Below are 18,197 nucleotides of genomic sequence, written 5' to 3' on the forward strand. Positions count from 1 at the left end.
CATGAAACCCCCCCAAAATACAGACATCCAATTGATTTTATAGCTTTTATTCAATGTTTGATTTGTGAATAGATATCTGAGCTGCCTGCGACAGCATAAATATACATGAAGAGGAGACAGAACGACACCAAACACGTTACATTCAGAGTACTTCAGTCACTTCATATCTATGACAGCTGAGCGAGCGGAGCTGCCGGTCGGGATCACTTAATCAAATCCATATTGCTGACTTCATCTTACAATCATGACTTTTGCTATTGCTAATTGCTTCTTCTAAATATTGCAGTTTGTGGGTACAACTTTGTGCTTCTCGTCAATCACTTTGAAACGAATGAGTTTTAAATAATTTCAGTGAACTGATCCCAACCAGAGGAGTGAAAATGTTTCCGCCTGCACTGAACTTGAACTGTGGGTTGTTAATATTGCAGACGCGTTGATTGCCTGGTTTGGTTTGTTTGTACAGAAACAACAACCAAACTTCCAAGAAGCTACAAACACACAAAAGCTCTGCAGAAATGAAACATCTGCTCAACATTTCAAGTATGTTCTGCACACGATACAAACACAAAACGATCCATCTGCATTAGAAAACTCCTTCAGTTTGTTTTTAGCGTCTCGGTTCTGCTGTGGAGGTCTTCCTGAGTCCTTTCCAGGAACAAGTGTTTACATACAAACCATCATAACTCGTGTGATACATTACAGTCAATACATTTTCTGCACTAAAAGCTTGATTTTCAGGAAAAAAAAACAGAGATCTTGAGATTGATAGCAGTGAAAATAAAGTGTTACAGCATGAAATGAAATGGAAGAGGTGCAACTCAACAAAGACAAATACTTTAAAGTGGCAACAGTTTCATTTTTGAGACTTTGAGGATTAGCTGAGTCAGTTGTTATTGTGTTAATGTTGGACCTAATTTCGATGTAACTGCCAGTGGTGGAGTCATCGCTTTAAGATTTCATTTAAGATTAATCTTAAGGCTTTTTTAATACCACCAACAATACAATTTAATACTGGTGTCACAATCGTACCAGCCAAAGCATGAACGCATGACGGAAAACCAGTTGGGACAATAATTACCTGCCATTATATCACATCTTTTTTAGTATTTCCCAGCAGTACATGTCCGCAGCTCTGATTGGCTGGTTCTCCAGTTTGGGTAAACGGGTCATTTTTGGGATTATGGTTCCACCTGAACATTTCTGTTTGTCTCCAGTTAATTCGCTTTCCTTATGTCACAATAAAATAAATATCAAATAATATGCTGTCGCCCTGAAACTGGGAGTAAACACAAAAACAAAAGCTTATCGGTCATATTCACCTTTACAGGCTGAATGTTTAATGGTTGAAATAAAGAAAAATGCAAATATTCATCTAAATGTTTCCAGAGTTTTGGTGAAATCGACGTCACACACCTCGTGATCAAAGCCACCAGAGCCTTCTTTGTTTCAGTGAGCTGATCCACGACAGAACTACAACTATACACCTGAACGTATTTACACTAATTTATCCTCATCTCAGAAATGCACGCACACACACACTACATGACTGTACAGTTTATCTTAAATAGATAAATAAATATCTCACACACACTCACAAACACACACACCAAAGTGTTTGGGGAGGATACATTCCACCACACTGTGATGATGAAGTGAGGAAGGTTTATAACTGTCTGTCACACCCGCTGGATGCCTAATTACACCTTCCTGTTTTCAGCTTTTCAAAATAAAAACAACCATGTGAATAAAAATAAGAGAAATAAGAGTCCTCGGACTGCGGCTGAATTCACCCAGCATTCAACTGCCGGCTGATGACTTCCTACAAAGCTACGAAGCAGATGGCGAAATACAGAAGGAGAAATTAAAAAAAAAAAAATTCCCCCACTCAAAGTACATACATTGATACAAAAACCAACAACATCTAATAACATGATGGGGAGTGTTTACACTGCTCTGTGTTTAAGGGGACTGCTGTCTACGTTGTCTCTACAGGGATTTTTTTCCCCACTGTTCAGTTTGTCTGGGTTGATGTCATGTTTTCTACGTGTGATGTTTAATGCAGTTTCCTTCCTGACCTTTCTGATTTAAGACATTTTCTTTTCTCAAGTGCTAACCGAGTCCTGTCGCCCCCTCGCAGCATCCCGTCCGGGTTGGTTTGGCTGACTTCTTGAACACACAACCATCCAGCTTCTTCTCTCCGGCCGCTTCCCTTCACAGCATGCCGTCCAGGTTCTTCTCTGCGTTCTGCTTGTCGGGCGTGGTTTCCTGAGGGCTGTACTGGGTGTGGTAATCGCGGAGGATGGTCACCACGTCGTGGTGGCCGAAGTGCACCGCTTCGTCCATGGGTGTGTTCCCCCACCTGCAGCAGAGGGAAGGGTCAGAGCAGAGCTGGCAGCTGCAGGAATGAAGAACATAATACTTCAGTTTGCTGGTGGTTACCTGTCTCTGGGAACTGGGTTGACTTTACAGGCCTCCAGCAGGAATCGAACCACCTCGGCGTGTCCTGAAACACACACACACACACACACACACACACACACACACACACACACACACACACACACACACACACACACACACACACACACACACACACACACACACACATCAGCTGCACAAACAGAAACACACTGATCAGGACTCATTAATGATCTCCTCAGTGTTTTTACCCTCAGCAGCTGCCACGTGCAGGGCCGTCCTGGAGTCGTAGTCCCTCTGCTCCATGTCCATGGAGGACAAGGCAAACCTGGACGAGTAATGGATAAACATTAGACAACGACTCGAGACATTTAATATTAGTGTAAAAACAAATACTGGCTTCTGAGGAGGACAAAGGTAACAAATGGGAAGAAACACTCCTAATGGGAAAGCAGACTGGAATTGGATTTTTTTTTTTACCTCCTCAGGGCTGAGACGTCTCCAGTGTAAGCAGCAAACAGGAGATTGATCACTGACTTCACCTGAAACCAAAACACATGAAAGCTGAGCACTCGAAGTGAAGCTTTACCTGCATCAACTTTCAACACTGGTGATACTATTCACTTCCACCAGATGGTGCTACGGCTTAAAATGCTCAACACAAGGTCGCGCAGCATCCAGGCCAGCAAGCGCCCAGCGAGAGGACGTGACGCAGACTGCCTGAAAAACGTTTCACTGCCTGATAAAATGACCCCTCTGCACTAAAAATAAACCTCAACGAGAAACGGAACAAGAGGAAAATAAGAGTGATGCAGCAGGTGGTGGAGGAGGAGGATGGATAGAAACCGATGAAGGAGCATTGTGCTGGGACTCACCCTCTGGTCTCCTCCCTCCCTGCGTGGATCCAGTTTCTTAGCAAAGTGTCTCAGGTTATCGTAGTTGTGAAAGTTACAGAGAGAAACCAGGTCCTGGAAGATGAGAATGACCTCTGTTAACACCAGACGATGAAGCACATTCATAAAGCACTCAGTCATAAAATGTGTGGTGGAGCTGACCGTGCAGAACTGGATGCCTCTGACGCTGTTGCCCAGCTTGTCCAGAGGAGGAGACCAACACATGATGCCCATCACGTTTGGAACAACCAGCAGAATCCCGCCAGCGACACCAGATTTAGCCGGCAGACCGACCTGAAACAGAAGGAGGCCGACGCGTTGACAGAACAGCCGCAGCAGTCCGACAGGCTGATTATTGTAAATGTCTGACGGACGTGATACTGACATGGAAAGCGAACTGTCCGGAGAAGTCGTACATGCCGCAGGAATGCATCAGACTCAGAGTGTTTCGCACCGCCTCGGGGCTCAGCACACGCTCTCCTGTGATTGGACAGAAGCCGCCGTTGGCCAGAGTCGCCGCCATGACGCTGGCGCTCTCGCAGGTCACCTCAATGGAGCACAGCTGATGGGGAACACCAAAAGGTTTAGAATGCTAGTTTCACACAGAAACCAGCTCATCAGTTGAACAATAATCTAATCTTCCATTTACCTGGAAGTAGAAGTCGAGGATGGAGGTCATGTCTGTGCCCTCTGGAAAACACTGAAAGAATGTAAATGCATTCATGTTTGTGAAAAAGAACAGCAAACTTACTGAAGGAGAATGACCGAAAATACTGGAAGTGTAAAAGGGAAAAAAAGATGACCTTTGACCTTACCTTCTTCTCCTTCAGGTAGTAGCCGATGGCAAAGTTTCTGTCTCCAGACTCTCGCTCGGACTGGAAACTGGGACACACAGGAGGGGGGGGGTTTGTTCTTCACACACCGCGACTCAGCTCATGTTACATAAAACTCAAACTGTCCTGAGTGAATGACTGTCAACAGAGTGCTACGCTCCTCAAGGACTTAATAATTGAATATATGTTATATAAAACAAATCAGTAAGTCTGTAGTGTTCAGTGTATTTCCACAGCTGTACTCACGTGGCGTTGCTGAAGCCCACGTATTCATTTCCTGCCAGTTTGTTCATAAAGTTCATGACCTGCAGAGCACAGCGGCAGATTTAGAGTAAAACATCTGCTAATAATTCAATTAAAATGGTCTATATTTACAATATCATTAACAGCACACATTGTACGCAAAGAACTGACGGTTTACATGTCAAAATGAACAGAGGTGCCTTTGTTGTAACACCTGCAATAATTGGATAATTTGGCCGCTTGGGGGCAGCAGAAACAAGAAGTGAAGGACACTGAACATAGACATCATCATCCTTCATCAGCATTAAGTACCACAGCTAGAAAATAGATCTGCAGTCAGATTTTCAACCCAACACAGTCATACTCACATAATCAAATTTTTCCGCGTTGCTTGCCCCTTGCTGAAACACAAACAGAACAATCCCAGTGTTAAATTTGCATCTTCCTTCTCTGACCGACACTGACACTCAAAGTCACCCATGACATTAGCACTACTATGCATGATCCATATCTCTATGACATTAAACTACGACAGGGAAAACAGTGCAAGTTAACGTCACTATATTTCTTTCAAAATCAAAAGCTGAGCTCGTCAGTTATGTGACCAATCAAACCAATCGATGGATTGAGATTAGAGGTGGGAAACTAGCTGGAGATGGAGGAGGTGAAATAAAACAGTTAATCCACTCAGAGTCATGGAAAGTATCAAAGAAAAAATAGAATATGTTCAGCTAAACTTGATCCATCGAGCTAAACTAGCTACAAAGTGAAGTTAGATGTGGCTGGTCCAGATGTAGCTATTGATCAGCCTGTGTGTTTATGTGGAAGTGTGCCTATTGCACAAAGCAGGTGAGTTACTTTACTTCAAGGTGTATTCATACTGCGAGCCATGTGATCAGCAACTCACCAGGTGTGTTACATGTTTCTAAAAGCATGCAGATGTTGTCCTGCAGCATTAAAGCTGGTGATGGGACAGAAACCAGTATTTTCTGACGATGCTGACGTGTGAAAAAAATTGCAGATAAAACTCTGAAATTGCAATTTAATGCAACTGCAGGCTCTCCTGCAACAGATTTTACCAGTCACACTAGCTCGCAGTGTGAATACACATTCTGAGTTCTATCAACTGTTGAGCCGATTTTCTAGCCTGAGTCCTGAGTTAAGAGAGTCCCTAGTAAATCAAAAGGATGACAGATAAAAGACAGACAAAACCAGTTCTAATCTAAGGACATAAAATTAAAAACAGACAAATCAAAAGCAAAGAGGTCCTTCTCTACAGAAGAATGGAGTATGATATAAAAAACCAGTGTTTGAGTTGAGCCATAGCTGCACTGTTTATAATCCAGACGTCTATAAACAGGTTTGGAGAATGCAGGTGAAAAGTATAAAAGCGACATTTAAACATTCATAAACAGCCATGTGAAGGCTAAAAGCTTGTCACAAATCCAGACAAAAGAGGGGGGAAAATAATTAAAAAGGAAAAATTACCAACGTCATTGACCTGTTGCAGTGGTCATAATTTCCCAAAGATCCTAATGCTGTAAAATATGCAACAACACATAAAACCACACAACGAGCCTTGAAAAGGTACATTGCAAATGAGTGCATTTGAAGGGTAGAGAGGAGGGGGGTACGCATGCACAGAGAGAACCTGGTTTCACTATTCGGATCAATGGATAGGACAGATTCAACCTTCAGCTACGGAAATCTCAACAAGTGATTGGTTGGGATTCAAAGGGAGAGTGGGATTGGTTGACAGGAAGTTTTCGTATCACACGGGAATGATGGACTGCAAAACCCGACAGGAACGAGCGATTCTCTGCTGTTCCTGGCCGTCATTCCCCTGCGATATGAACACGACAAGACAGTGGATGACTCCTCTGCTCATCCAGATATGCACAGCTGGTGTCATGTAAAAAAAAGAGAAATAAATAAAAAAACAGCAGCTATTCTGAGGCTTTCTGAGCCCACGTGTTGGTGATGCCCTGAGTATCAGTTAAAGTCTCCAGAGGCTGATGTTCAGTCTGCATTTACACCTCTGACAGCGACATGAAGAAAAAGCTGCAACATCCAGGCCGGGTTTCAACGTACAGCAGCTAGATCTCAGTCTGCAGGAGAGCTCTAACACCTCCTGTAGATGCGTTTTCTCTGGATGAAGTGTAATTAAACTGCTCCTCGTTCCACCGGGATCCTTCGTGATCCTCGCTGGCCGCCTGAGGAGCAACGGGTCAGAGTCGCTGAGACTCTTCATTTTTCAGTTGTGAATCAGCAAGTGGTGCTCTTGTGTCTGAAGGTCAGAGATATTGAATGAAACACTGAGGTGGCGGAGCAGTTTCTGTGATTGAAGCCGCTAACGTGTCCGAGCTGACCTGACTGAGAGATGCTGGTCTCCATCTCCGCCCACTCTGTAAACTGTGTGTGTGTGAGCAGGATATCTGAGCGATGCTGCTTTCAACCAAATCCCCTTTCAGCGTTATTATCTCCAACCTTAATCTCCTGTATACAGTAATCTGGCGGAAACACATTCTCCAGATGAATAGAATTGTACTTCATACAGTTTATCTTTGGATACAACATTGTCGGACTTTCTAGCTGCGGTCAGAAATTCAGAATTCAGCCCAGGCAACAAAACAACACCCCTCACAATCTGGAAGCTACATTTTCAAGATATGAAATGACACATCTCAGGATTTTAGGCCATGTTAAGCAAACTTAAACTAAAACTGGGGGTACATTAATGCAGCTCACCTTAATGAGGGAGGTACAGACGATGGCACCAGCGTTAACCATGGGGTTGTGTGGTTTATCTGCAGGAGAGAACATTGAAGGTTAGTATCAGCCTGGCTTTTGCTTCATTATTCTAAAATGTATTTAGTAAAAAAAACACCTTTATGCCAGAGGTCAAAACATGAATAATCCCATGAGTGAACATCAGCATAATGAGGTAGATAACTACACAACATCCACACAAACTAAAACACACCATCTGCACTGACACAGCGCTTCCCCTCCGTGTTCTAATCTCCTTATGCAACTGGCCAGGACAATGTTAAAAAGAAAAAAGAAAAACAGATCTAAAAATAAACAGCTGGAATACTTCCGCTGCCGGCGAGTCCTTTGCTCTGTTAGATAACGACAAAGGGAGGAAACCTGGGAACTTTCTCACACCAGTTTCCCTTCAAAAAACGCACCGTTCTGACCGAAGTCTGGACTTGAGGTAATGTCTGCTGACAGCGGCAGCACAGGACGAGCCAACAATTCACGCTGCGGTTCAACGTTTCCACACACCGACGGCCACCAGCATGCATTTATTAAAGATGCTGGTGGGCAAAAATCATGATGTACGTTTGCATAAAATCAACCTTACAAACTGGATTAACACTTTTCTACATCATATCACTATTCAATGTGTGAGATTTGAAGTCCTGAAGACAGGGTCTCATTGTCCCAGCAGTTTCTTGTATCTCCCTGTTCCTCAGTCTGTTCCACACTGGCCACTCTGTTTTACTCTGCTGCAACCTCTCATTAACTATTTATTCCAGCTCCATAGCAACCAGGCCTCGAGATGGATCCTCTTTCAGCGAGTGCGTGGAGAGACGGTTCAACCACAGCTGCAGAGGGGCAGGTGTGTGCGTGTGGACTGATTCCTCACCCTCCTCGTTCAGGAAGAGCTTGTTGAATCGCAGACCGCTGGGCTCTTTGCCGATGAAGCGGTGCACGTACTCGGTGCCGTGGTCGTGAACGGCGATGGCATATTTGAGCGGCTTGACGCAGGACTGCAGACAGAAAGGGACCTTGGTGTCGCCGACAGTGTGCCTGAGGGAGAGACAGAGTGTCATTACTGCTGCTAATGTCAAAGGTTGCTCAGGCTGTGTTTCCATTTCTGTGCAGATTTCCACCGCAGCGCAGAAAGATGTTTCATGAACTTTGTACATCCACTTTAGAAGAAGAGTTTTAAGAATAACAAAAAGAAATAATTCCCTAAAAAAAGCATGCTTTAACATTTCAGTTGTACCTCTGTCCATCGACAGTGCACAGGGCGACGGCCCACAGGTCTGGGCTGAAGCGGGCCAGCTGGGGAATGTAGTCAGCCACCTATTGCATGATGTACCATACAAAAAAGAACAAAACATAAAGCTTTTATCAGGTTTATTGTGTCAAACGTACTCTGTCGTCCCCTCACTAACCTGCCCTCCAGACATGTTTTTGGCGGTGTCGTAGAGGTCATCGATGTGGGCGCAGAAGGACTGGAAGTCTGGGATGACAAACTTCTTCCTGAAGGCCTGGGTGAGCAGCACGATGTTGCTCTGGACACATCTAAGACGACAAAACAGATTGGACCTCCAGGTTTTTGAAAGAAAAGCCTGACTTGCTGGATGTGGACAGGTGATTATTAACACTGCAGCTCACTCGTTTGATGGTTCAAAGCCTGACAAAGCTTAAAGTTAAGCCTTTTCATAAAACCAATCATCGCACTGGCTTCAGCGGCTTGCTAGCTGAACTGGTCCAATTCTTCATACTGCAGCTGCCACTGTGAGACATCTGCTCCTGGACTTAAACATCATGTAATTAGTAGTGTCGCCTTTTGGAAACCTGTCTGTTTTTCTGGTTCAGTGCCTTCATTTCCGGGCTAAAACCTCCTGCCGACTTTTCTAAACAAGCTCTCTGGAGACTCAGCCTGATGAGCTTGTTGGGAGGATTTATGCACCTTTGTTTAACCACAGCGAACCCTCAGATTCCCCAAAATAAACATTTGTTAGCGGCCCCATGTCTGCAAGTTTGTTTTATTGTGTGGTTCTTACTCACATTACTACCAATCTTCCAAATGTTGTCATGGCGTCCAGATTTTGCTCTAACCTATTTCATCTGTGCGATTAAGGACCACAGAGTCAACACATGACTCCACATAACGAGGTGGTGAGGTAGAAGCTGTGCCTCTCGGGCAGCAGAGAGATTTGTGGCTCAGCTATCTCACTGCATCAAACCCTGTCTAATCCCTGCAGCATGGGATCCCTGCACAGAAAAACCCACACTGCACTCCACCGCCCGCTCACGTGCCTCCCTCTGTGAGGCCGAGCTCTAAAAATAAGCCCGGGGAGCACGATCCCAGCGGCGCGGGGGTCTGCTCGGTGAGGACTGGGCTCCCCAGTGAGTTGTCATATGCCCCGACTCGCCACGCCACCGCTTCCCAAGCTGTCACCCAGTTCTGTCTCTACATCATTTCTGCTACGGGCTCAACCAGCAGCGGTGCTACTGCACCGTGACGGGGGGTGTTAATGTTATGTTACTCCACATCCAGCCTTGTTTTGTTTCCACTTGTGCTTTCACAGCAGCTTTAGGGGCTAAAAATGTTTGGTCCTGTTGAATTGTGGGAAGTGTAGGCGGCGGGTTTTGTCAAGGTGCATTGATTCTGGTCGCTCTGAGTCTGACAGTGTTTTAAGATTGACAGGTAGAGTACGGCTCAAATCCTACAGGACAAAAACCTCAACAAGATGCCGATGACGTGCAAACTGAGGAGTAATGAATAATTAATGTGACCTTTTTCTGCAGCAGAGAAAAGCAGAGGACTCTGACCAGCATTAATAATTCTTCTAATAGACTCTGACGAAGCACTGATGCTGACAATAAAGGTGGAACAGCAAAGCAGGATATTACTTTAAAAGCCCACTGGCAAGAAATTTTCGTCCTTGGTTTCAAAGATAATAAATAATAACCTACTTTTTGAAGAGGTGTCGGTCCAGCGCTCCATCAGAGGTCGTCTTCAAAGTCACCTTAAGCATCTCCATACATTCTTTCAGCCGAGGGTCTCCTGTGCGAAGCCCCGTGGCTTTAAGAGCCTGAAGAGGGAGAAGGGGGGTGGGGGGCATGATGATTAAGACAGCCGGACAAGAAATCAATAATGCCATGAGTCGTGAACTGAGGCTCCTGAAGAGCCGCACAAGAGGCTGCTCATAATTCAACCAGGGAGACATCGACAAGGAGTAACACTGATTCACTGCTGGCCTGCTGTTAAGCTGTCACACTAAATCCTACAGCATGGGCCCATTTTTTTAATTTATTCTTTTTTTTTATATGTGGAACTCTTGCAGAAAAAAGTCTGATTGGAAACTACTCATTTCAAACATAAATCCTTGGTGATGTTTTCCTGCTCTGACGACTCACTGTGGTGAATTTGTGCGCAGGGATTTTTTCCTGGCCCTCTGCGATGGTGTAGAAGAGCAGGTCCTCCAGGCTGGGCAGGATGCCTGCCTTCCTTCTCCTGCAGGAAAGCAAAAGACAAACACACAGACAGCAAAGTGAGAAAAAGAACTCCGCCGTGAGACCTGCTGTGGTGGAAACATGGAGGGGAAACTGCAGCAGAGGAGGAGGAGGAGAAAAAAGCTTTTCTGACTGCAAGGAGAAGCTGTGAGGAATAACTGTAAGACTGCACTGGAAAACATTACCTTACACTGACCTTAGCTCAGTATCATAACCTGTGGAAACACGTATTTTTCCTTAGGTTTATGCTGCCGTAAGGCCACTGCAATGTAAACTATTTGTTGTCTACTTTGCTAGAACACCAGCCAGGAATGTGCTTAAAAAGCCGATTAACATATAAGCTAACCAAACCACTCACTGCATAGTTTTACACTGGGAATTTAATCCCAAACCCTTTGACCCAAAATGAAACTACCTTTGAGCAATTCAGAATTATAAATTTTGAATATATGTGTCCTGTTTTAGTTTGGGTGAATCCTGGGGACAGTCATGCTGGACAGCAGCAGCGCATGAAAACCAGAAAAACACATATTTCATGACAGTCTGAGAAAGAAGTGACACTGCCTTGCAGGCATCTTCGCCCATGCTTGCCACGTGAGGTGGCAGTGTCAGCGCAATTCAGCCGAATAAAAGCGCAATCTGTGAATTGTGAAGACTGGGCCTTAACTGTTGCAGCTGTGATGTGGAAGCTCGCCAACGCCACTGGCACATAAGTGCACAGTGGCGGAGAAACGACCACCAGCCTGCTACTGAATAACAGTACAGTCTGTTAAAAAACCCTGAAAGTGTGGCTGCTTGCAGACTCATACAGAACCAACCAACCAGACTTTTACATTTCCTGAACCACTGAATGTGTTTATCATCTCTATTCTTTGTGCAGCTGTAATCCTGTTATTTGCAGCTCCAACACCTTTTGTCCCCCATGGCGATCATTGAATTAAATAAACTTGGTCTTTACAGTGCAAAGTGTTTTATCAGGTTGTATTACGGCCTGGCTGGTATTCTAAGCAGCGCTTCCACACCAAGTCATCTCTGGGAGGACAGTTAGTAGAGTATCAGGAGGCAGACGGGGCGACCAGCTCACAGTAGCCTCTCTGCTATGATTCATATCAGCACCAAATTGGATTTGTGCAAAGCTCTGGGTGCCCAGGTGCACTCTGTCCTGCAAGGCATCATGGGACACTGGCCTGTGTGCTGGGAGAGGATGTCTGAAGGTAAAGCTTTAGTTGGCAGGTGGCTCCTCGCAGCAGCCAACCAGATATAAAGCTGAGTTTGCACCCTTGGAGACATGAGAGCAGAAATCTGGCAGATTGTCACTTCAGACTCAGCGTTAACAGTATTTCCGGATTTATTCAGCAGCAGTGAGCTATCAGGAAATCGACACGACAACTGAACTGAAAATTGAAATATATGAACATCCAAAACATCAGTCAGCCAATGGCAGCTTTTCCTTTCTTGCGATTAAACAAGAAGAGCTTTTACTGTTTTCCTATCGATGCTGTAAACATGTTTTAAACCCATCATCCGGACCACTGGGCTGCAGAATAAAACAGAGGAAACACTGGGACCGAGCCTTCAGCCTGTTACTTCCACGTCATTAACTATTCTGATGGTTCCACTCAGAGTCAGAAATCAGAAATTCTGAGCGGGAAATTTGTGATTCCAGCGTTTCACTTTTTGGTCCTGAGATGAATTTTCTCCACATAGGAAATCTGAATTTGCAACTTTCTACCTCGTGTGTGGTTTGCAGTATTATTACTGAATTGAAAATAATTGTCATGCACTCCGGACAAACATGTTGTTGCGAACCTGCAACGTTGCATTGATTGTTAGCGTGCTCTGACCTCATTAATGGAAGCTGATGCCTGCTGGTGAGGAAGGAATACACATCAGAGAGTGTGTGTGTGGGAGGGAGGGAGGAATGGAGGTGAGGTAGAAGGGAGGGGATTCAAGCACAGCCGCTGGGAGGAAGTGAGGTAATTTCAAGGTAAAAGCGGTTATTGGCTTTCCTGCAGAAAGCCTCTACATCTACTGGAAAACAGATTTAAAAAAAAACACTAAAACTAAAATAAAAATAGAAACATACTTACAAATGCAAAGCAAGCAGACCAACAACAGGGAGAGAGTGTGCAGAGGGAATAATACTGAATTAGTAACAGTGAAAATGGCATTTACAGTACAGTTTGAACACATCAGCACGTCACTGCAGCAAGCATTGATAGAATACTGACAAGCAAACACATCCTGGTACAAAAATGGACACAAATATTCACATGATTCACAAAAGATAAAGTGATTAAATGTACACACAAATATGAATACTGGCATAATTCAGAGCTGCTGTCAGTACAATAAATTAACAATAGAAACAGAGATTAATGCATGGAAAGCATTGCAGGTGTGTCTATGTCACGAACCTGAAGAAAATCACATCATTTTGATCAATCAAAGAAACATAATATGCACTTTTCAGTGGCCCAGTAAGTGTCTAAAAATAAACCTCGACCTTGCTTGTAATTATTATTCCGAGTAGCTGCAGTAACATTAACATAACTCAGCCTTAAAGTAAATATCAACTGCGCTCAAACACAACAGTGATCTCATGTGAAACAGCACTGACCTAAGAGGCTTTAAATAACATTCTTGTTAAGTTAATAAGGCCTGTGAGAGATTTTACGTCTGGGAGCATCATCACCACCCAGGTTAGAGGTGGCCAATGGAACATCTGGACCAGGCTGGACCGTCTCATTAATCCACCTCAGCTGCTCTCATTAGCGCTCTCGCATCCCTCTCTGCATGCTTTTAAAGGTCAGCTGTGATTCAACACACAGCACGTCCAGAAAAGTGAAAACAACATTGCACCGTAGATCGATTTTGGATTGAGCCGCACATGAAGGCTTTGGACGTTTATCTCCATCACAGAGAAACTAAAGAGCTTCTGATATTTAGCTAATAATCTCAACAAAACCAGGCTACAAACAGAGATCTCACGAATTTTACATCTTTCCAAAGATGTCCCACTCAGCCCGCCGTAGATTAAGCTATTTCATTTGATTGGCACACTAACACTCATATTGCTGAGTTGAGGTCAGCGTCTGGATTGAGCTGTCTGTAGTTTCTGTTTATTTGAACTGATCGATGGTGCTGGTTTCACTGCCTCACAGATGTTATGACAAACTGGCGCGGAGGGTGGAGGCAGACATTAAAGCCAGAGCGTTGAGAGGCGGTGCTGCACAAATCAATCTGCGCAAGTGACTCATCTGCTCCTGGAGGCCCTGACAACTGCTGGGCAGCACGCCAGCATCCAGGCTTTGGTGCAAAAACCATGGAAAAATGATGTGGGCGGGATAAGCCTCCCTGCATTACAAACATTTTTAACCCTTTATTAGCAGGAACACAGCCTCGGGACCCTCATAGCCAGACTGGAATTGAAGCTGAACATTGTCAGGGCCCCTGGGACTTCAAACACCTCCCCGTGGATATTATATTTAACAGATTTATTCATGTTATACTGGCCTGATTTACTGACTTTTAACCCTGGGAATTCTGTATGTCTGGCACAGCACCATAATCTGGTGGGTTCGTCTATAAAATGTCACAGCAGAGTGAAAAATGCCTGTAACATTTCCCCTGAGTCTTCATTTTCTGAGCAACATGGACAAAATTTTAAAAAGCAGAGGAATAAAATTCTGTTATTTGACTACTTGTTATAGCTTGACTTATCAAATGTTTATTTTGTCCAGGCAACAGTCTCAAACCCACAGATATTCCATTTAGTAAGATATAAAACAGAGAAAAGCAGCAAATTCTGAAACCTCCCAACTACTCAAAATCCCTCATTCAAGCCAAAAGACCAAATGCCTCCACAGGGTTTCTTTATGTTAAATATTTCCATGACCCTCCGTGTTGGGTTTGTTGTGTTGCAGCAGCTTGACCACCAGCAGAAGTCCATGTGATCAGATGAGTCAGTGTCCCTTTGCGCTGCCTTAAAGACTGATACAATGAACAGCCGATGTGTTCCTCGACAGCAGTCCTGCTCACACACTGTCATCCTGCACGAAGCTAAATGCGAACGCAGCCTGTTGGTGATTTCTCAAACACGAATCCTTACTGTTAACAGAACGAGTCGAGGCTTCACTAACACTGAAATTAGCCTCCAAGGGAAACAAGACGTTGCTGACAACCAGTCAGCTGAGCAAAGTGACTGCCTATACATGGCCGACCGCTGAAGCAAATTGTCCGTGAATGGAAACAAATGGGACAGCGGCGGCCTGCAGGGGCAATGAGGCATTTTATTACCATGGAAACTCTCTGAAGGGAGGATACAGGCCGGTGTGGTGGCTGGTATCACAGCTGCTCCCAATGTTGAAGTCTATTACGTTGCCTTAATATTCTGTCCAACATGGGGAAAACTGGCACCAACATCTTTATGTGACTCTGTGCTTTAAAAGCTACAGTTAATACTAACACATCTCCAAACACTGACTGAGCCAGACTGATTCAGTCCAGACTGTTAAATGGGTTCTGGGTTATGAAGCACATCTTCAGCAGCAAGCAGAGGCCTGAGTCAATACTCTGGTGTTTACAGATGAAAAGAGGAAGCACCATATCACATTCCAGTCAGATCTACATCTCATTAAAATCACACACACATCAGAGTGGATGCTGCTGGCATACTAATGCAACCACAGACCAACCAGTGTCGATGGCGTTATGAATTGGTATAAATCAGTTTTACAATTCCATGCTGTCGAGTAGTAGAAACTTCCTGGTAAATACTGTGATTCTCACACTCAGATTTGAAGTGAGCTTTGAGTTTCAGTGGCCGATATAAATATTGCATTTCACGACAGAAACAAGCCGTCAGTGCCGGAATGATAGGACCATTAATCAATTAGTCGATCAACAGATAATTAACCAGCATCTTTTTTTTTTGATGATGGATTGACAGTTTCATTTTTCAGGCAAAAACACAGAATGTTCTTTGGTTCTAGCTTATAGAAACCAATAGGGCTGGGCGTTTTGCTGCTTTTCTTCATCTTATATGATAGTAAATTGAAAATTTTTAGATTTAGGAATGTTGGTCAAGAAATGAGCAACATGGAGATGCCATCTTGGACTTTTTTCAGTATTTTCTGACACTTGTCTGTGGATCCCAGGACAAAAGTAGACAAGGAGTCGACACTCTGCAAAGCAAAGCAACTGCATGGCATGGTGGATAATTGTCTTCACTGATGCCAGTGGGTTTTAATTGGACTCAGGGAGGCCTTATCAGCCTGTGGTGGTGATGTTATAGTGTTATTGGTCATTAAATGCTTTTTACCTGTATCCAATCTATCACCAAGAGGACACTTATCCTCAATTCTCTATGAGCACTCACGAATTCTGCAAATAATTGCTGGTAACGACCACGTACTACTCCGCCAGTCAACACTTAATATCAGTAATGGTCACTGATTCATTCTATCTTCATAACACAAACCAAAACGACAAGCACTAGCAGTGCTGAAATTTGCAGCTGATTGGTTAGTTGACAGAATATGAGCTGATTATATATTTGATACTTGATTAGCTATCATTTATCACCATATCGTTTTGCAAATGCATAAAATTGCTTAGCATTTCTTTCTGACATGAATGGAGATCTATGTGGTTTTGGGGGCTGTTGATAAAAATTGGTAAATTTTCATTTTAAGGACTTACGAATTAATGATCAATACATCAGATCAATAAGAAATACCTGTTAGTTGCTTTCCTATATCCAGTGATGATTGACCTTCATTAGACATTGAGTTAAGGCTTAGGCTGTCTGCATGCTGCATTAAGTTACGCAGACACATATTATATTTGTTGTAGTTATAATGTCATTTTGAAAGCCAAGAGAAGCTGGTACAGCTTAATGCCTCAGTGAGTATAACATGCTGGGCTGATGATCAAAGCTGGAGCTTCTGGCTGGTCACGATATCTGGCTGGCTGCACACCACATGCTTCCATTGTCGGACAACACAATATAACGCTCATTTCCCTTTTTCCAGAGACGTTTCATCGGATTACCTTCTCTTACAGGCAGATACCAGTGAAACATGGGTTTTGATATTATTGCAATTTATGATGATATAATGTGCTCACAAAACAATATGCTTACAGCCACTTAGCTTTCACGCCCCGGTTGCTAACAACCGGTACACAGAGCTTTTCACCGGTCACTTCTGGCGATTGTTCCCCTCCACTACAGCCTTGACAAGCCTACTTAGCTTAAACCCACAAGACAGCATCAGCTCCATTAGCTGGCTGGCTAGTTCGTCATTGCAACCGATGCTACTCATTCCAGTAGAACTAAATCTGAGCTAGCTAGTCAACAGCTAACCTAACATAAGCCCCTTTGCCTGGTGTAAACGCTCAATGCTGAACTACATTGTAAATATCTACTAATTCAAACAGGCCTTGAGTAAATGTAACACATACAACACAAATGAAGACATTTTAATCATAAAGTAGCTGATATTAGGAGCGATTCTCTAATTCGGCATTCATTCTGTAGGTAAATATAGACATATTTTAATAAAAAAATGAACTTTAAGGAATGGTTCCCGGCGTCATCACAGCCTTCCATGAATGATTATGGCTTGGTAAATTGTCACTTTTCCCTTTCCAGTTCGGTGTACTGTGGAGCTAGCGGCTAACGCCTGCCCGCAGACCTGGGTTAACTGTAACGTTACTCACTTCTCTGCTGATGAGTCCTTGGCGGCTTCATTCTGGCCGTCACCTTTGGTACAAAAGCCTCTCACGCCGTGCCTTCTGGTGAGGTGCGGCGGGGCTCTCCAACCGGCAAACGCCCTCCCTCTTCCCGGCAATCTCCCATCCAAACTAACGGTGCTGAAGCAGGCGGAGGTTGCGGGCGCCGCTGTAACACCAACTCTGCATGTCAACGGACGCTTAAGCTGGGTTTGAAATAACTCCTTGAGCACCACAGATGACCGAAAATGTAACATTTCAACCCCGTCGAGAAGAATGTCTGGAGGGTATAACTACAGTAAGGCCGATTGTGGAACCGGAGAACTACAGTGGACAGTTGCTGATGAGAGAGGAGGCTTTCTCGGTCGAGTAACGGTTTTCCCGGTGACTCAACAACAGAACATTTTTCTCAGTGGGATACAACCTACCCTTCCGCCGCAAGGGCTTTGATTGGAGTATGATAACATATATTTGCACCTGATTGGCCAAAGGGGCTGTCAATCATCAGTCCTGGCTCGCCAACTGTTTTGACCTGATGAGGGTCGTGTTTGTGGCCATTTATTTCCATCACTTTCGACACTTAGGGAACAATTTATAGCGATTATGAAAATATACTTACCTTTATAATGTTTTTGTAAAAAGGTTGCCACTTTTTGGGCAATGTGTGTGTCGGGCAAAACATGACTTCAGACTGACACAAGTGAACAAAGCAGATTTCAGAGTATTTATAATACAGCTTAAGCAAAACCATCCAGCTTTGGGAATGGTTATTTTAGATATTTGTAACCCCACATCTGTCTCAATTCTTTATGTCTTT

At 44.0% G+C, this 18,197-nt stretch overlaps 1 protein-coding gene across 3 annotated transcripts; it reads right to left on the reverse strand.

Annotated features, from left to right (window-relative positions):
• Nucleotides 1-31: 31 nt before the first annotated feature.
• LOC139352046 (glutaminase kidney isoform, mitochondrial-like) lies at nucleotides 32-17,813 on the reverse strand. 3 transcript variants are annotated; one of them, XM_070994079.1, is made up of 18 exons: nucleotides 17,369-17,813; nucleotides 10,550-10,646; nucleotides 10,106-10,224; nucleotides 8,575-8,704; nucleotides 8,403-8,482; nucleotides 8,040-8,203; nucleotides 7,136-7,194; nucleotides 4,756-4,788; nucleotides 4,391-4,449; nucleotides 4,127-4,193; nucleotides 3,961-4,011; nucleotides 3,697-3,873; nucleotides 3,474-3,605; nucleotides 3,294-3,386; nucleotides 2,899-2,960; nucleotides 2,670-2,746; nucleotides 2,440-2,503; nucleotides 32-2,359 (listed from the first exon to the last, which is right to left on the reverse strand). In XM_070994079.1, exons 1-18 carry the CDS (start codon nucleotides 17,635-17,637, stop codon nucleotides 2,212-2,214), a joined length of 1,881 nt encoding a protein of 626 aa, XP_070850180.1. In that variant the 5' UTR covers nucleotides 17,638-17,813; the 3' UTR covers nucleotides 32-2,211. The 3 variants fall into 3 exon arrangements, with proteins under 3 accessions (XP_070850180.1, XP_070850181.1, XP_070850182.1); XM_070994080.1 differs by having other exon boundaries at nucleotides 10,550-10,640; nucleotides 17,369-17,791; XM_070994081.1 differs by having other exon boundaries at nucleotides 5,876-7,194; nucleotides 17,369-17,777.
• Between the last annotated feature and the right edge of the window lie 384 nt (nucleotides 17,814-18,197).

Source organism: Chaetodon trifascialis, chromosome 24 (genome assembly GCF_039877785.1).
Source record: "Chaetodon trifascialis isolate fChaTrf1 chromosome 24, fChaTrf1.hap1, whole genome shotgun sequence".
NCBI lineage: Eukaryota > Metazoa > Chordata > Actinopteri > Chaetodontiformes > Chaetodontidae > Chaetodon > Chaetodon trifascialis.